Source organism: Rhea pennata, chromosome 1, assembly GCF_028389875.1.
Source record: "Rhea pennata isolate bPtePen1 chromosome 1, bPtePen1.pri, whole genome shotgun sequence".
NCBI classification, from domain to species: Eukaryota; Metazoa; Chordata; class Aves; order Rheiformes; family Rheidae; genus Rhea; species Rhea pennata.
This window is the reverse complement of record NC_084663.1, coordinates 7,143,151-7,162,780: the sequence shown is the minus strand read 5'-3', so window position 1 is coordinate 7,162,780 and position 19,630 is coordinate 7,143,151. Positions and strand designations below refer to the sequence as shown.

General features: G+C 42.2%; 2 protein-coding genes across 6 annotated transcripts in view; one reads left to right on the top strand and one right to left on the bottom strand.

The window, feature by feature from the left end:
• CDC123 (cell division cycle 123) overlaps window positions 1-6,187 on the bottom strand; it is a 36,678-nt gene extending 30,491 nt beyond the window's left edge. Inside the window, exons 1-4 of the mRNA XM_062580843.1 lie at window positions 6,009-6,187; window positions 3,592-3,663; window positions 1,490-1,547; window positions 619-651 (exon numbers count right to left, since the gene is read on the bottom strand). Of these exons, the coding sequence (XP_062436827.1) occupies window positions 619-651; window positions 1,490-1,547; window positions 3,592-3,663; window positions 6,009-6,082 (237 nt within the window). The 5' untranslated portion in view covers window positions 6,083-6,187. The remainder of the gene's footprint in view (window positions 1-618; window positions 652-1,489; window positions 1,548-3,591; window positions 3,664-6,008) is intronic.
• Window positions 6,188-6,335: 148 nt separating this feature from the next.
• On the top strand, window positions 6,336-19,090 carry NUDT5 (nudix hydrolase 5). 5 transcript variants are annotated; one of them, XM_062580821.1, is made up of 10 exons: window positions 6,336-6,422; window positions 9,383-9,549; window positions 10,079-10,187; window positions 13,650-13,717; window positions 14,545-14,597; window positions 15,361-15,468; window positions 15,988-16,083; window positions 17,082-17,183; window positions 18,406-18,459; window positions 18,742-19,090. In XM_062580821.1, exons 3-10 carry the CDS (start codon window positions 10,125-10,127, stop codon window positions 18,849-18,851), a joined length of 654 nt encoding a protein of 217 aa, XP_062436805.1. In that variant the 5' UTR covers window positions 6,336-6,422; window positions 9,383-9,549; window positions 10,079-10,124; the 3' UTR covers window positions 18,852-19,090. The 5 variants fall into 5 exon arrangements, with proteins under 5 accessions (XP_062436805.1, XP_062436796.1, XP_062436814.1 ...); XM_062580812.1 differs by lacking the exon at window positions 6,336-6,422 and adding an exon at window positions 6,459-6,799 and having other exon boundaries at window positions 10,098-10,187; XM_062580830.1 differs by lacking the exon at window positions 6,336-6,422 and adding an exon at window positions 6,459-6,799 and having other exon boundaries at window positions 10,082-10,187.
• The last annotated feature ends 540 nt before the right edge of the window (window positions 19,091-19,630 follow it).

Below are 19,630 nucleotides of genomic sequence, written 5' to 3'. Positions count from 1 at the left end.
GATTCATACCCATTATGATTCGGATCATAACAGATTGCATTGAAGAATTAGATAAGAGAGGACACATTGGAAATAAATGGGATATACTGGAAGACTATGACTTATAAAAAATACAATAAACACTGAAACAAATACTGTAAGCATAAAACAGGGGAACAACACAAGGAAAACAAGACGACAAGAAAAGGGAAAAAGATGATAGAAAGGAACTTAGGAAGAAATAATGGCAAAAATGTAAACAAAGAGCTAGGAAAATTGAGCTGAAAGGGCTTCACTTATTTTGCATTCAGTCTGATGAAGCAATTGGGAGACATTCAAAGTGGTGAGAATGAAGGACAGCTACTTTTAGTGCCACACTTCAGTTCCTTTCTTGTAGTCTAAGTAGTATGTGATTCTTGGGGATGAAGAAAAAAAGTATTTTATTTTTAGTTAAATAGAATTAAGCCATTCAAACATTTTTTAAAGTTATTGACATCTACAATGCCATCCGTGTAGATGGTCTGGAAAATGTTAATTACAACAATGGTTATCTCTACCTCTAGCAATGAGCTTTTATCAGAAGGCTGCAGAATGAACACTGCTGACAAACCTACATGTTTGGCTTCCAGAGCACTTTACCTTAAGCGTTGTGGTATTCTCATCATCTGACCACTGTTAAAAATAAAAACAAACCAAAGGTCACTGGTTTGTAACATCTTTTGAAATTATGAGAACATCAGAACCTATACAGCTTCCTACAACATGCAGACCAAATCACTGGCCTGGAGGGTTCTGTAACATAAAATCATCATCCTGCAATTACTATAGCTGTAAATTAAGAAAGGAAAAATTATGTATTCTGTACATGAAAAAAAGACATAACACATCCTCTGGAAACTACAAAATAGCATCAATGCTTGGGTTCAGCACCTATATTAATCACAATCAAAATACATCAGAAACATGAACATTTCAGAATGATGCATTCTTGCCTGTCTAAAGCTTCTCTCCAGCTCCAGCATTTCCGACCTTAGACTCGGGATTCAGTAGTTTCACCTGTATTCCTTTTTCACTTTCTTTTTATACGTTCTGTCATCTTGTGCTCACAACATTTCTCAGGATTTTTCTTCTGGGTTACCGCTCTGATCTATTATGGTCTCAGAGACTTCCCCTGCTCCTTGAAATAACTCCTTAAAATCCACTTCTGATTTTTGGGGGCCTGAAACAGTGTTAATTTCAATTCCTAGATCTTAAATATTGCCTACTCATTATAACCATTACAATAACAAAGACTTTTTTTTAAAAAAGTTTTGCGTGAGAGAGCATAAAAACATTTCAAATCTTCCCTCATATCACTGTATACACAAACATGTTTGTAAGATTTTCAAGGCAAATACCATGTCATTATTATTTTTGTGAAGCACTATCCTCCCTGTGGACTATACCAAAGTGGTTAAATATTGATGTACTTCCCAATAGATTGCAAAAATGTAACTTGATGTGCACTGACCTGTATTTCCTCTGCTTCATCATCACTCCCCTCTTGGGAATGAGTTGGTGGATCTTCTCTAAAACAAAAAACGAAGGGGCAGGAGAGGGAAGAGGAGAACTTTGAGTACTGGAGCCTGACTTGACCATGTACATAGTGATTCTACAGTACATATCAGCTATTGATCTCAAAATGCTCTTGTAAGTAAATTAAGCCTCACAACACCTGGCAGAGGAATCAGAGCAAGTATCAGTAAAGAATAAGATAAAACTCCCTGGCATTAGACTTGGGGCCCTATTCTTGTGTTGCTTCCTTCCAATTAGGAGATCACTTTCTGTTCCAAAAGCACCATAATTCAAGTTTCTTCAACACTCTACTCATCATACTCTCCTAATGTTTACTGTACTCTCACGATAGCATGAATTAAGCAGCATTCTTTATGAGTTCAGCTTGTATTATGCTCCCCTTGCCCACTCCTTTTCCAAGCACAAATTTGTAAAATTTGGAAAAAAAGATCCCTCAGTTTGGGAACGTTCTCAGAGCCTACAGAAGTTGGTTTCAGGGTCACTAACTTCTTCAAGAAAAGTTCCTTTTCCTGCACATATGAGATTGGCTGTTGTAAGTAGCAACGTGTCTGGGGAAAGGTACTTGACTGTAAATATTCCCATGAAGGTGATTTTTGGAGTTCTCTAGCCAACACCACTAAGCATAAAAATCTTAAAAGTAGAAGACCAAGTTATTGAAAAAGACTTATTCACAGCAAGTCAGTGTAGCAAGTAGGATAAGTTCAAATAACAGCTGTGCAGTGATGTCAGTAAAAAGCCAGTTTACAGCAAGCTAAGTCTGTGCAGCTCCTTAATGCATTAGCACAGGGATTAAATTATCAGTTCAGTTTTTGAGATTTAGAGGTCAGATATTGACTCACTGAGGTTTAAAACTGATGTTGGCCTTGAATGTAGGAAGATCACATCAGTTTCTACCTAAGAAAGCTCAGTTCACAGAAAAACTGTTCTTAAAGAGGGATTTAAAGTTGGAAACAGCTTAAAAATATCATTTAACTCTATCATACAGCTGTCCATCATTCCACTGAAGACAGGAGAAATTGTTCCTAAGCCACAGCTGCACACTCAGACCATCAGTTTCATCTTTTCTGAAGTCTAATTACAAGTTACATAGCTGTTGCTAAAGAGATTACATAATCAAGTAGAGAGAGGTGAAAATATTACTTATTCAAAACTGTTCTGAAAACAATACTGATTTTCTGGATACTTCTTATAAAGACAAAGGCTTTTTCCAATTTTAAAATCTTTTTTTATAAGGTATTCTGTGGGAGAGGCAAATCATTAGTTAAGAAATGGTACAGTGTGAATCGACTTCTGAGCCTGATCATTAAAAATGATTATTGCATACATCTTGTTACAAGGATGCCACACATTGAGATTCCAAGCAAAAACAAAGTTCTTTGAGAAGTTGAAACAGTATGAACAAACAGTTCTTACTACTGTTTCTCATATCTATCTGCTCCATCCTTCTACATCCCAAAATCTGGGCACAGGTACATACATAGGACATTCAGGCCTAGTCATGTGCACAGCTTACATGTATTCAAATGATTATACAAATTCAATCAGTAAGATTTTATATTTAATTTACTTTATCTTATTGAGAATTAAATTCCAGTAATGACATATCGTTGCTGAATAAGGCTGCAAGTACAGCAGTGGTGGGGCACAGGCAAAGCCATAGAATGGGAGCTAACTGTACCAGAGCAAGCAAACACAAATCAGCAGGCTCTGCACCAAAACCTGGAAAACAGCTAGGCTCTGCATGGAAAGGCAGAGAAAACTTAAGAGAACTGTCTCCAGCTGGTCTAGAATAGAGTATACTGCATGGATTTTAGGATTTGCACCAGGCACTGGCAAGTCCAATCTTACTACTAGCAACATTAACATATTAGCTAACGTACACATCCACGTGTTTACTAATAGCCCATTCACATGTTCACACAATATTAGGTTTACTACAGCCAGACTGGCCAAATTTACAAAATTTGTTATAGAAATTAGTAAACGCAAATAGTATTAATAATTGAAGGGGTGGAGGGTAGGAACAACACTCCTTACCTTCCGGAAACCACAAGAGTTCCATCATCCAGCAAATATTCTTTCACATTCTCTGGCAGGGGAAGTATAACACTGGACAAACAAGAAAATAACTTTAATAATAAATTCCTTCAAGTTAGACTAAAAAATAGTATTTGTTAATAGAATACATTTCAATAATGGTACGTTCTATTCTCTCAAACCAGGGAAAACTTTCTCCTCTCTCATCCCTTCCCAAAAAGCAACTCTTTCTCCCTCTACCCTCCCACCTAGGGAAGCAGAGGAAAAAGAAAAATACAGAAATTTTAAATGAAATGCATACAAATGCCTTCTTTTCTCTTCAAAACCCTAGGAAATTCAAAGTGTGTATGTGGCTGAGGTGGGGAACAAGACTTAGTTCAAAACTAAGGCTTGGCTTCTCAGAAACAAAACTAGATTTCCCTGTACCAACCGAATGTTTTTTTTTTAAAAAAAAAAAAAATACACAGATGAGTATCACTGAATTGGCCAAAAACATGCATGTTTTAAATACTAAAAACCTTTAAGAAACAAATACTTTTGTTACCAAACGCCTGACCTTACAGCTTTTTTGATGCACCAGCGCCACTTTATTGAATTTAGCTTTCCCAAGTTACCAGTAGTTCTGCGCTATCCTAATCGGTATTTGACCGGCAGCAGCACCTCAGATACTGCAGCAGTATCTGCGGTTTCCAGGAATATACACAAACACGAAGTCAGCTACTTTGGGAGCTTTCAGCCTCAGTTTCTCTGGGCAACCAAAGGGGCCCCACGTTTCAGACGGACGGTTAGTCAGCTCCAGCCCCGTGCGGGGTCCTGCCAGGACCAGGACCAGGACGACGCAGAGTTCCCTGGGGTTTGCCGACAGCCAGGGCTGCCCGGAGCAGCTGCGTGCGGAGGATCTGCGAGGTCCCAGCCCCAGGGGCCTCCAGCTGTCGGCTTGGTCCCCACGGCGGTGGAGGGGAGGGGAGGGGAGAGGAGCCCCACACGCCTCCCAGCCCCACACGCTCCCCTCAGCCGCTTCACTCCCCTCACCCCCAGCCCAGCCCCAACACTGCCTCCCACAGCCCCCCACACACCCACCCACCTCCAACCCAGCCCCACACCCCCCACTTCTACACGCTCCCCCACAGCCCCCCACACACCCACCCACCTCCAACCCAGCCCCACACCCCCCACTTCTACATGCTCCCCCACAGCCCCACACACACCCACCCACCTCCAACCCAGCCCCACACCCCCCACTTCTACACGCTCCCCCACAGCCCCACACACACCCACCCACCTCCAACCCAGCCCCACACCCCCCACTTCTACATGCTCCCCCACAGCCCCACACACACCCACCCACCTCCAACCCAGCCCCACACCCCCCACTTCTACATGCTCCCCCACAGCCTCACACACACTCCCCCACCTCCAGCCCAGCCCCACACACCCCCCACTTCTACATGCTCCCCCACAGCCCCACACACTCCCCACTTCTACACGCTCCCCCACAGCCCCTCCACACCCCCCGACCTCCAACCCAGCCCCACACCCCCCACTTCTACATGCTCCCCCACAGCCCCACACACACCCACCCACCTCCAACCCAGCCCCACACCCCCCACTTCTACATGCTCCCCCACAGCCCCACACACACCCCCCGACCTCCAACCCAGCCCCACACTCCCCACTTCTACACGCTCCCCCACAGCCCCTCCACACCCCCCGACCTCCAACCCAGCCCCACACCCCCCACTTCTACATGCTCCCCCACAGCCCCACACACACCCACCCACCTCCAACCCAGCCCCACACTCCCCACTTCTACACGCTCCCCCACAGCCCCACACACACCCCCCGACCTCCAACCCAGCCCCACACTCCCCACTTCTACATGCTCCCCCACAGCCCCCCCACACTCCCCCACCTCCAACCCAGCCCCACACTCCCCATTTCTACACGCTCCCCCACAGCCCCCCCCACACTCCCCCACCTCCAACCCAGCCCCGCACCCCCCATTTCTACACGCTCCCCCACAGCCCCCCCACACTCCCCCACCTCCAACCCAGCCCCCCACACTCCCCACTTCTACATGCTCCCCCACAGCCCCACACACACTCCCCCACCTCCAGCCCAGCCCCCCACACCCCCCACTTCTACACGCTCCCCCACAGCCCCACACACAGCCCCCGACCTCCAACCCAGCCCCACACTCCCCACTTCTACACGCTCCCCCACAGCCCCCCCCCACACTACCCCACCTCCAACCCAGCCCCACAAGCTTCCCCTCGGCAGCCCCCCACACACCTCCAACCCACCCAGCCCCGTCCCGCCCCACAGGCTGTTCCCACCTGCCGCCAACTGGACCGGGCCAGGCCCGGCCCAACCCAGCCCCACAGCGCGACCCGCGCAGCCGGCCCAGGCGCCCTCACCTGCGGATGGTGACGGCCCGGAAGAGCGGGTACCACACGGAGAACTGGCAGTGCAGCACCTGCTCCTTCTTCATCCTCTCCCTCGGCCCGGCCCGGTTCGGCTCGGCTCGGCCCGGCTCGCCCCGCCGCTCCCGGAAGCGCCCGCTACGCCCGGAACCTCCCCCGCAGCCCGCGGCGCACCCGGACCGGCAGCGGCGACGCACCCGGCCGCCGCCGCCGCCGCCGCCGCCGCCGCCGCCCCGCCTCGGCCGCCGCCGCCGCCGCCGCCGCCCGGTGCGCCTCGGCCCGGCCGGGCGACAGCCGCCGCCGCCGCCGCCGCCGCGCCCGCTCCTCGCCGCCGCGCTCCCGAGGGCTCCCGCGCCGCCGGGCTGCGGCTCGCACCGGCCCGCGGCGGCCGGGCCCTGTCGCGGCCTCGTACGTGTGCGCCCGTATCCCGGGGGGGCCGGGCCGGGCCGGGCGGGGCCGGGCGCCCCGCGGGCGGCACCCGGAGCGCGGGGCTTGTGCCGCTGCCTCGCCTTTCCCTCCGCGTCTCTCCGCCCTTCCCGTTTATCTTGAGCCGTCGGGTAAACCGTGCATAACCAGAGCTGACAGGGGCCCTTGGCACGTCCCTCGGAAGAGACCCTCAGATATTAACGCGTCTTATTTTGTTTTTTCTTGAGCTTGTCGCTGGACACCGTGGCTGAGTTTCGGTTAAAACTTGTTGGTGTCAACGGGCATATGTAGCTTGGATCGGATCAAACCTTCTGAGAAGTGCTGTAGAAAAGCTGATCCGTCGAGTGCGACTTTCGCAGGTTAACGTAAAGCGCCGGCAGCGTGGCTGTTCCGCAAGCAGACTCGTAGGCCTCGGCTGGCTTCAGATTTTAGCTTCTGGGAGGGGTAGTTTTAAAACTGATGTCAAAAGATTGGAAGACGACTTCAAAGGAAGTCTTTCAGTAAGAGAATAAACAACAAGGGTAAAGTTATACCCTGTGAATAGGGTATTCAGGTCTGAATTTGGCCCCACAAGAGGTAAACGGAACAGGTAGCGTGATTTGTTGGTCATGTCCTACTATACCCATAATATTTGCCCTGAAAGCCATCAGAGAAGGCCATCAGGCCAAATAGGTTTTCATAATTTAGAATACAAGTACTATGGATTCACACTAAGAAGGTTGATAAACATGGGTATTTTGGCATATTCTTAAAATTGCACTGATAACTATTAAGAAGTTACATTCATGGCGTTCATCTAGTTGTGGATCAAGTAATCGAGTTCCCAGGCTGCCCTGGTAGCTTTTTATGATTTTCTTTCAAATGATACCATGCTAGTTTTATGGGATAAAAGAAGCTGCCCATCTGAGGACTGTAGGATAATGCCTATTCTGAAACCTAACATACATTTTTTTTTCATGGCAGCTTTTGGTTTAATGTTCAGTAGCAGCTAATTTTGTTTATGAAATTTGAATTGTTTTGCTACTCTTGACGGTATGACTGATTTGAGTGCCAGAACTGCAGCCTTCAATTACCCAAATCATACTTCAGCTTTGTGGTAACGTGAATTCTCACTTTGTACGGTCAACTGAATATGGGAAAATAACTTTTTTGGGAGAACTTTTTAAAATGTCACTCATAGAGTTATTGCACCCACTAGTGGAGAAGATCAAAAGTACATAAGCTGAAATAGAGGGGTTTGCCTCATTTTCACCTGTTTTAAGTTGTGGTAGTAATTCAAAACAGTGAAGCTGTTTTCACTAATTTTTTGTGTTTTTCATGGTAAACTATCTGGAGTCTGTCTCCCGCAGATGAGAACAAGCTATGTTGAAAAGGACTTCTGTCATGAGAGGAAGTCCTAGGATGTATTTGTACTTGATATAAGAAAGTATTAATACTGTTCTACAAAGCATTAATAAAACTCCTTACGGGGTTTTGGGTACAATTCTGGTACATCTCAAAGATGATCCATCTTTGAGAAAGATCTTCTGGTACAGAAAGATTAATATGATCAATGGAGTGGGATTTCCTGTGAGAGGAAACTAAAAGAGGAAAACTTATTTAGCCTGGCCAAAAAAAGTTTGAGACGGATATAGTTCACTGTCTACTCTCTTGATACGTATATATTGTCATGCAAAAAGGCTACCGTTCTGTCCGAACATAAGTAAACGGGACTGAAAAGCCCGTGGGTTTTGGTGGTAGGGTATGTGAGAGCTTTATAGTTGGATGCTCAGGGCATCCAGCCTACTTTGACTCTTCCCTCTGGATGACCGGGAACCTCTTGGAACTGGTATACTGGGGTACTGTTTTGCATAGGTTTAGTGCAAAGTTTCATCTTGTATTTTAGAGTCACAGAAAGATACCATGACCAATGTTCAACTACATCTCTTAAATCCCAGTGAAGAGAATATGAGACAGTGCTAGCTCAAGAACAAATGCTTAAAAGCTAATTGTGAACTAACACAGGCTAGAAATTGGAAGATACAAGCAAGTAATATTTTGGAACCACTTTTTGTAAGACTAGTAGTAAGGTAGGTAGGTAGTAAACCTATCTAGTTTTAAGATGGAGCTTTATTGCTTTAGGAAATAGTTCTGAAATAAAAGGATTGATTTAATAAGTCAGAGTTCTTTTTCAGATTTAATGCTACATAAGGACAACTTGAAGTTTGATCACTATGAAGTGCTTCATCCAGCAAGGCTGTCTTTTGATTTTAAGAAAGAGCTTGCTCTGGTCCATCCTGAAGAACTGGACTTATATTTTAGTTTGATTCCTGCTGTTACTATTTTAACCAAAAATATTTTGTCCTTTTTTATTTCTTTAAACTATTTTGTAGAGTTAAATTTAAATCTTATATTTAAGAAAACTGAGTAGCTGCATGCTCTTTGTGTTTCAAAAATATGCAATCGATATTATGAGAGAAGAATAAAGATGAAGTCATCAAAAGATAAAAGTGCTAAAATTACTTGCTCTTCCAATACTGTGCATTGCTAGAGACCCCAGAGAGCTTTATTAAACTCTAGCTGAAGTCAATGAAAAGATTTTTGTTGACTTTATGAAAAGTTCATAACCTTAAATCACCTCTAAGAATGACAAAAATCTCTAAGATCATGTCATCTCTCTTGGTGTTTAAACTGGTTTGCTTCTTTACACTGTCTTTCTCCTTACAATTCACACTGATTTTCAGCACTTCAATATTACAAGTTAAAGATGAGTTTCCCTGGAATAACAGCCTCTGTGCTGAAAGTGCCCAGTAGCTCTGCAGTGAGACAGGGACTCATTGCTGAGCTCACAGGTGATTTGTGGATTCATGGCGAACATCCAAGGCATCGTGTTGTTCTCCTGCCCAATGTGCATTTCGGCTAAAACGGGGTAATGGAGTGAGTGGACAATCTTATCTTCACAGGGAGCCTTAGGATTCACGCTGAGGTGTTGAGCCCTGGACTGGAGCCTTGCTTGGGGCATACATCCGGCTGTTGTTTTCACTGTGATAGCCACATCACTTCTAACACGAGAGATTGACATGCTCTGATCACACTAAGTCCACGTGCCACCTTGACTTGCAACATACAGGTGCCTTTTTTGACTTTGTCTCTTGGGGGATGGATGGGGTCACTTACAAACATGTTTGTGATGTGTGCCTGGTGGCAGAGGTTCTGGGTCCTTTTCAACAGTGGTCAGTTTTTAGTCAGGCAGTCTTTCTGGCTCAAATTTTTTTCCACTTCCCCAGTGCTATGTTTAGTCCAGTGGCAGTAATGTTCAGTTGACAGAGAGCTTCACTGGGATCAGAATGAAATATTTTGACTAAAACGGAACAACTTTGTCCCTGTGTGCGTCTGACCACACCTGACCTTGGAACACTTGAGGAGGGTATCTTCAGCTAGGATAGCTACTCTGTAACTCTGCAGCTGATAGGAATATTACCAATTACCTAAGCCAGGGATTTGCCCCAAACTTCCGCTTAGTTATTTGCCTCTTAATGTGAATTGCACTTGCCGTCACCTGTCCTGAAGTTTCTTCAGCAAACCTGATTTGTTAATTTAGAATGCAAAATGAACCTTTTAACTTTACTTGGAAAGCAAATATTGACTTTTTTTCATAGTAGTCTGGACTTTGTACAGGAGGGGGAAAGCCTGACATCTCTGAAAATGGCAGCTGAGACATCCATGGAAGCTCCAAGAACGGCTAGACAATCCATCCTCAAAGAAGAGGTATAACATACTTAGTTTTGATTCATTTTATTGTTAAATAACAATTATTTACGACTGTCCAGAATGTTTGTGAATGCAGAGTAAGAAAATGGTGGTGGTGTATGTTTGTAAAGTGTATTTGGACAAAACATTTCTTCATGTTGATCGTACAGTTAAAAACAGTGACTGGCAGATGAAGGATTGTAATTCTCTGTAAAATAATCATACAAGTTATCAACGCGGGGAGAGAAGTCTATGGTATTGAGTTATTGAAAACTTCTGCTATGCATCACTCATTTTACAGCTGTTTCTTGAGTTGTCTGTTCTGGCTCTCTCAATGTTTAGAAATAATGCTGCTACCTCAGAGAGACTACAGAACTGGGTGGGTCCTGAAACTGAGCCTACAGTTGCCATTTTTTTAAGAGGAATTGCAAACAGTTGCCTTCATATTTATGGTTGTACCTTTTTTTGATGCTTTCTGAAAGGGTTTGAAATTAGAAAATTGCTGTTCTAAAGTCATTACTAAGCAGGTAACAAAGTTTTTTTAAAAAACATTGAGCTTACAAACTATTTTCACTGAGTTAGAAAACATTAGGTCCTAGGGAAGGAATTCTGAGGTACGTTAGGTGCTTATTTCACCCCAGCTGAAAGTGCTAATATTTGTTTCTCTTTCCTTTTAACTGAATGTTTAGAAGTTCAGTTAAACGTTGGTGTTAAATGCAGGTTTGGCAACAGTTCTACACAGTTCTAACACCAATCTTACTTCTTTTATTCAGCCTTTCTTCCTTGGATGAAAACAGTGTTTTAATTTCTTTAGATTTCAAGTTACCGGAACTTTTTGGGGGAAGAAGAGATTCACAATGTTGGGTTGTGCTTATGACTTCTTCTCCTGCATGTTTTTAAATGTGAATATTTGTCAAGTGTAAAGGGTTTCATTTTTGTAAAATTCTCAGATTATTTTCTTGTAAGACCTTAGAACATGTTTTTGCAGGTTACATCTTAATTTCATCCTCTTTTTTTCTCATAATGCCTCTTAGTTTCTCTGCTTTAGAATTTTGTACTCTTCAGTGTCATTAAAAGACTGTAATTCAATCTCGTATCTTTTAAGCAGTGTAGCTTTTTCAGTCATTTTGTGGTTGAAGAGAGTATTTACCATGTCACGTTGAAAGTGTTGTACTGCTTCAGTAACTACATGGTCTGATGTTGGAGTACTTTTTTTCATGAAAACAGTTGCTAATCTTACTTCTACCTGCTTCTGGGAACCCATAGTCAGGCTACTGTGAGCAAAAGTAGATTTTTTTTTTGTCCATTAGTAATAGAAAAAGCTATTAAAAAAAGTCCTTCTAAACCTGGGTATGGCTGGTGGAACATGCTCTGGAAAGTGTCCTGAGGCCCTAATTAGGAGATTTTGCAAAGCAAAAGTTAGGCTTCTGTGCCTTCTTCCAGGGGATTTGATTGTGCACCCAACGAGGTGAGTGACAACAAAGTTTGCTTTTTTCTCTAGGGAAACCTGGCAGCTTTCAGTTCTCTCACCCTGTAGCAAAGGTTTCACCTAGCTTAGGGGATTCTGGAACACTTCCATTATAAATATTTATGCTACATGGTGTATATTACCTTAATTATTGCCCCATGACATGCCCCATTCTAATCATGACAGTAGAGGCCAAAAGCTGTACTTAGGAATACTTGATGAAAACAAGACACTTTGTTTGACCTTATGTTTTATACACACAAAACCACATTCTCTCTCTCTCTCTCTCTCTTTTTTTTTTTTTTTTTTTTTTTTTTTTTTTTTGGAGTAGGTCTGATTTCTTCCCAACTTAGAGATTTCTTTTCCCTCTAGGATTCCAGAGGACAGAGTGACGTGGTTCTGATTCCAGCCATTCCCCTCTCTGTGCTTAGTAAACAATCTGTTGGCAACAGGGGTAATGATCTGCTAGTTTGGTTGAATGCTGCAACAATATGGGGCCACGATCAATAATCCAGTCCTTTGTGTTCACTGCAATGATGTTTAACAAGAATCATTAATTCTGAAGTCTGCATTTGGCTGTGTTGTTTGTTTGCTTAACTGAAGTAAATAGGTTCCACTCCTTGGACAACAGATGGAACATAAGTTTCATCTTTCTCTTTTGGGTCTTCATGTACTCTAGTTTCGTTATGATTTAGGAGTGAATGGAAAGCTATTTCAAATATAGTTGAATCCTTCCAAACAGATTTACTTACTTATAACAAACATAGTAAAATTTATCTTCTCCTTTCCAGCTATTTTTGTGAATTTCTGAATCCCTTAGAAAGCTATTTTGAGACCACATTGCTCTCCTTTTCAATTCCTGTTACATGGAAATAATATAAAATACCTTTCCATGAAAGAAAAATATCTTTTTCATTCTTTTTTCATCTTTTTTTTCCTTTTTTTTAAGTTGGTGAATCTCTCAGTGTAAATTCATGATCTGTGTGGCTGCGCTGATCCTATTTGCTGCTGACAATTGTAATATTCCAACCACAGGAACAGTCCTCAGCCTCTGGACCTTCATTCTTTGCTACAATTCCTGATTTTTTCAGATCCTCTTTTCCTTGCTTTTGCATCCTCCATTGCTGTCAGCAGTGTGTGTTTGTCATTAGGCAATAGCAAGCCGTTTTGTCATCATATTAATTAATTATGATTTCTGTGGCCAGACCTACTGTTAACTTGATACGTAATTCTAGAGAGGAGCCTTGTGTTTGCCTACATTTGTAGCAAAGTCTAATTTACACATATAACTTAAAATACAAGTTACACTAAATGAAATAGGTTGCAGGCTATCTAGTTTTCTCCCTTTATATGGATTTGCATAAAAGCTGGGGAAACCCTGCTGGGCAAATAACTCACTTGGCTTAGAAAAGACATTCTCCTAAAAACAATATGCCAGGCACTCAGCTGGTAGCTCTCAGAAGGGCAGGTCCCAGCTCTCAGAGGGACGGGTATGTGTCACTGCACCTAGTTACAGATGACAACATTGACTCCAGCTACAGTCGGGGATCATCGCAAAGAAAGTTTCCAAATAATTTAGTTTTCAGTATTACATGCTTAGCTATTATGCTGTCCTCTCTGGGCGTAACTAGTGCTAACTGGGCACTCACAATCACCAGCATGGCTAAAGCCAGCACAACACAGTGCCCCTTTTCCCTTTTCAGCTGAAGCTTGACCTCTGCAAACTCGTTCTAAAAAGATGAGGGCTAGGACTTCTCTGCACATAAAACTCTACTGAATGCATAACTTGGTTATAAAAGTCATGTTAAAGTTATTGGGATTATTTTCCATTCCTATTCAAGAGCTTGGAGTAAATGCTCTTTCCTATTGACTACAAGAACGTTGTTACAGGTTTCTGCAGATTTTCTGTCTTCAAGAGAATAAGAAAATGTTGTTTTGTCTCTCTCTTCCCTCCCCCCCATCTCTTAGGGATTAATCTTGGAGTTTATTTAACAAACGATTCTGTTTTTTAGGTAATTGTTGAAAAAAAATGGGTGAAGCTTGAAGAAACAACTTATGTTGATGCCTTTGGTAAAACCAGGTAATTGCCTCTCTGATGTTTCAGATTCCTGTAATGTGCCTAATTTTACAAAACAGCCATAGGCTAGAGAGTGTGAGCACTACAAACCTATTATTCAACACAAGATTCATCCACTGTGCAATTCCTTTATAGTTCATGCTGTTCAAAGAAAGAGTCTTACTCTAGCGGACGTGTTAGTGTGGGGGATCAAATTTGGCCTCTAAATCCTTTTGGGCACATTGTGAGGATGCTGTTGAAATAAGCTCTAGCTATACAAATAGACTACAGTGATCACAGAATCCTTTCTTTGACTTTTCTGGTTCTTCATTAAGGGCTCCTTTTTCCCTGTTGACAGTGCAAGACCTTGCATACTGCTGACAAGTTACTGTGCTCTTGTATGTTATTAGGCCTGTCCAATTGTTTTATAGGCTTTAATATAAAATAAAATGCATATGGGTTTGTTACCTTTCAAAACAAAACTGCCTGACAAAGTCTGACAAGTGCAATATAACTTGCTTTATTTTGCACTTTTCCAGGATCACTTTCATAAGACTTGCCTGCTCTGTAATGATCATTTTTGTCTGTTTAACATTAAGGGAAAATCAGTAGCTGTCTGTTCTCTCCTTCCTTCCTTAAGTAGGTAAAACAAAATTACATTATAGACACTTCGAAGTGCTGATATAGGACAGAGCTTGATTAAGAGCAGCTACTCTCTTTTGGGACCTTACTGTATGATAGTCTATTTTGCTTTTAAATGAACGTAACAAGGGCAGAAGCAGACTTTTACAAACAAAATGTATATTGTTTCTTTTAATGTAACAATTTTGCCTTTTCTTCATGTTGAACAGAACTTGGGAAACTGTAAAGCGTGCTAGCAAGAAAAAGGGCATTTCAGCTGATGGTAAGGCACCAGTGATTTTCTTTGTTTTCTTTTGCATTTTTTTCCTGTGAAAACTCTTCTGACATACATTCATGAGTTGGGTAGGACAGCCATAATGTGCTGCAGATTCAGAGTGTTCATATTTAAAAGTGAAGGAGAATGCAGAACATGTAGCTCAGCAGGGCTTGCGTGATGTGCTTTAAAAATCAAGCAAGTGTGCTTTAAGAAAAAGCTACTTAAAAGCTGAAGAATCAAAACCTTACTGGCATGAGTGTTCACCCAAGATCCTTGTATTAACTTCAGAGCAATGGAACTATTTCAAAGATGTGATGGGTGCCCTGCAACAGAGCATCCCCCAGACTGATGGACTGGGTCTGCTTTTAGGGACTAGGGATGTGATTACCTCTGGGCAAACAAGGGCCATGATTTAGCCATGAAGGGAGTTTTGGAGAGGGTCCCATGCAACGACTTCCAAACAGCCTCTGCAGGCCACAGAGCCCGTCCCTAGCTACAGTGAGCTACGGCTCGTTCGTGCTTGGTACATGTGCCTCTGGTTTGCTGGGGTTTTCTTTTGAAAGTCCCATCTTAGGCTTTTATATATTGCCACGCATCATATAAATTCATTAAATTCATAGTTTGGGATTCTGGAGCAGGCATCTAGATGCTTGTCATTTTAACATTCAGTTTTGTAGTCCTCGGGTTCCTTTGCAGAGCCAGCAATAAACCTTCACTTCCTGATATAATTGAAATACTATGTGGTTGTGCCTTTCCTCCTTGCTGTTAGGTGTAGCAGTGATAGCTGTCCTGCAGAGAACTCTCCACTATGACTGCATTGTCCTAGTGAAACAGTTCAGACCTCCAATTAGCGGCTATTGCTTGGAATTTCCTGCAGGTAAGTAACAGAGACATTAAGATCAGACACGTAAAGCTGATAGTTTAATTTAAGTGTGCTTGGAATGTCAATCCTGATGAAGTAACTCAAATCAGAAATCAGTGGTGGTCTCTGTAGCTCAGTGTGTTGTCTAGAAACATTTGCTAATAAAGAATACAAAATAAACACAGTTCATTTTAGCAGATTGGAGAGATTTTGCAGTGGTCTGGTACTCACATTTCCCTTCACTCCTCCTCTCTGCAAGAGCCAAGAAATTTGGCTTCTTTCACTCATGAGGATATTAATGCCATCTGCTAGGAAGTTAGCATGATTCTGTAGGTAATCCATCTCAAAGACGGGAGCAGCAGCAGTGATGAATTTAGGAAACAGAATACTTCCTAATGCCCAAGTTCCTCCCTCTGTAAAAATAGGGCAATCAGAATGCTTTACTTCATTTGTAAAGCTTGGTTAGATTTCAGGATGGATACTGTGGATAAGTGCTGACTTTTAACATGTTTTCATATAATACTTATCTCACAGGCCTCATGGAAGAAAATGAGACTGCAGAAAGTGCTGCGTTGCGAGAGTTGGAGGAAGAAACTGGCTACATAGGGGAAGTTGTTGAATGTACTCCAGGTCTTTGCATTTTTTTTCCTTTTGCTTTCCCATTCAAGGCTAATTCTGTGTTTGACAGATACTAAATTTAAGGGAAAAAATCTGACCAGGCGGATTAGCAGAGTTGTATGCCATGGCTGTATCAATGAGCCTTTGTCAGCTGCGGAATCCTTGTTACACAGGGCTAAAGCAACAGTGTAATGTCTATAGGGGAAAAGTTTACTGTTAGTTAAGATCCTTTACACAAAAGGAATATATCAAGCTGTGATTTGGCATCTTAGTGTAAAGGTATAAATTGCTGGACTCGATTTGAACAACTTCCATGGATTCACTCAGGGAGAAAGCAACAACTGCATGATGCAGTCTCAGAGTAGCAGACAGCCCTCACTTCAGCTGTGAGAAGATAGCAGGACTCAGGTTGGAAAGAAGGAGAACAAAACTGGAGTAAATTGGAACATGGCTGCTATTAATCTAGTGCTTCCTATGTAACACAAAATAAAGGCAAAACTAGGATCTTAAAACTTGTGAGAAGGGAGAAAGGTAAAACAACTTAGACATGATTTCAAGTAAATGTCACTGTTAACAGTTAAACTTGGCTCTTGGTTACAGGATACAACTGTGTGCTAGGAGCCAAGAGGGATGGAGACAGGTGATGGCAGAATTAACTTTAGTATTGCTGCCTGAGGAAGTCTATAGGGGAATTTCAGTTTACAGCCTAATTTACAGGCTAGCATTTAATTTTTGAAGTAGGGGGCAGGAAAGGAAGGGCTTTCTGTGCCCTTAAGTGCTGAAAACACAAGTCTTAAAAGGAACCTGTAAAAGAGGAGATGGGAGTTATAGAAGTATCAGTTTTGAGAACATGTGCAAACAAACTCCCGCAGCATGAACTTACATTATATATATATATATGTTCTATCCATATGTACCCAGATACATCTGGGTGGAAGTTTTTGTTAAAACGTCAAGGTGTCTGATTTTCTGCTTCTGAAAAAATAACCTGTTAATCTTCTTATTTGTAGCTCTCTGCTTGGACCCAGGTTTGTCTAACAGCACAACACACATTGTGACTGTCACCATTAACGGAGATGATGCTAAGAATATAAGACCTAAGCAAAAGCTTGGTGAGCTTTATACCATTCATTTAAAAATTCTGAGAAGAAACTAACTGACCAATTGATTAAATGGAACTAACCCTTCCACCGCATCCTTCTCTTCCATCCTTACTGATTTAGAGAATAGAATTAATGCCTCAGATGAGATCCAGCAGTCTTAGATAAGCAGAACCATGCTTGTTTCCTAAACTCACTGGGGCCTAGATGCTAACTGTCAGGTGTTGGCATATTCAGAATCAGAAGTGTTGGTGCCAAACATCAATGAGGGCTCTAAGCACCTATGAGCTTAGATCTTCCTCTTAGCTGTGGCTTGACTCTGGAAGTAACTATGGTTTCACTCGGTCAGGTAACAAAATGCTTTCGTGGTTTTAGTTGTAAACTCTGGTGTATTTCAAAGCCTTGATTTACTCTTTCTTTATTTACAGATGATGGAGGTATGTTACTCATGTAACTGTGCTCCCAGTGACAGTAAGGTCAAGCGTGATCTTCCTATATAGCATGTTTTACTCAGAAAATGTGTCAGTTAAGCTGTTTTCAGTTTGGGCTTGGTTAGTGTTCTATACAGGGCTGATATGATCCTAACCAAACACACATTACATTGGTTTTGGCCTAGACATGAAAATTCCTGTTGGGTATTATCACATCCAGTATCTCCAAGTATAACACCCACAGTGCGAGCATCTCAGTACCTGTAAAATACTTAGATCCACAGCAGCTGTAGACCAAGCCCCAAGAACAACTTATTCAGGTAGAAGACTCACTGGGGAAATGCAAGAAAACATAAATTCATCAAGAATATCAGGAACAAACCCTTTGTCTTCACATACTGTACTGTTTTGGTCTTCAGTCAAATATATCTAAAATCCATTATCATACAGTTAAGCAAAACAAAACTCCATTTTAACAGTATGATGTTAACTAGTTTTAGAAGGGAAGAGGTGCTTTTGAGAAAGGCTCTCCTCCTTTATGCATAGTAGCTGCATTGTGTTTCTCCTCTTTCCCCATCTCTTTCTGCCAGACCTGCTTTTTAAGTGACTGCTGGTCACCTTCCCCACCCCACTCCCCCCAGTTAATCAGCCTAATTATGCTGTCTGAAGGCTCACAGATTTTGGATGGTGATAAGCATGACTCCAGTGTTTCCTCCTCTAAGTTGCAAGGAATGAGACTGAAGTAGACTTGCCTTATTTTAACAAAGTTAGAGGTATTAAACATGTTTTTTCTTCTGTCCTAGAATTTGTGGAAGTTATCTCAATTCCAAAGAACGACCTGCTGCAAAGAATTGATGGTAAGAGCTCTCCGACACATTAAATGCACTAATGTAAGCTTTAAGTAACCCTTATCTTCTCTTCTCATAGTTCTTCAATGACATTCTCTCACCCTAGAACACTAAATCTTAAACAAAAAGCTGAGAGAGACTTGGCCAGGTAACAGAACTGGTTATAGCATTAGGTGTTAGCATAAAGAATTGCTTTCTGGAATGCTATGCATCTTCGTTTTAGTAATGGATTTAATTAGATTTATGGAAAGGGGAAGTTTTAACAGCACTTCATAATCTTTTTTTTGGCAGAACTAGTAGCAGAAGAGCATATTGCAGTGGATGCCAGAGTTTATACTTACGCATTGGCCCTGAAACGTGCAACAGAAACACCGCTCCAAGTTCCTTTTATGAAGTTCTAATGCTGCACAGTGAGAAATGCAGTTGAAAACTGCCCAGCTCAGATGGCTTATAGAAGTAGAACTCTTGGTGTAATACAGGTCCTTTACATTACTTGCAGAGTCAAAATAAGTATTTGTAGGAGTAATTCTCATATTTTTAACTGGAATTATGTAACTGACTTAAAATATTTCTTCTAATTGCTCAGTCTATCAAGCCTTGACAGAATAATCATAATAAAAATGCTGTTTAATTTTCAAAATGTCTTATTTCTCACTACTCTAGTCATCACTACACTTACAGTTCAGGATATAAAAGATACTTAAGTAACTGTAGTTGATGCAGGACCCAATTAACTGATGCTGTTTAAGGTGTGAGCTTACTTACATGCCCTGAAATAGCACAGCCTTAAAGTTCTCCCTCTCCCAGCAACATTTCCACGAAACTAGGCCCTTATTTTAATCCAATCACCTCTAGGTGATTTGCCAAACAAACCTGCAGAAGCAGTTGGCTGTGTGCCAATATACCAACTATGCATACAACCACCACAGCTTAAAGGTTCATGTCCGAGTCATAAAAAGCACATGCTGGTATCAAAGTCTTGCCTCTGAAATGAGTTGCATTAGCAAGCATAATTAGCAAGACTTTCCTATCTAAGAAATTAAGTAGGAATATTGCCCAAGAGTCTACCTACATACGTAGCAACGCAACGTTACTTTCAATTGAAATGTGAGAAAAAACAAAAGATCAAAATGTGAAATCAAAGAGAAAAAGCCTTTGTTCACAGCTAAGCAGAAAGCTC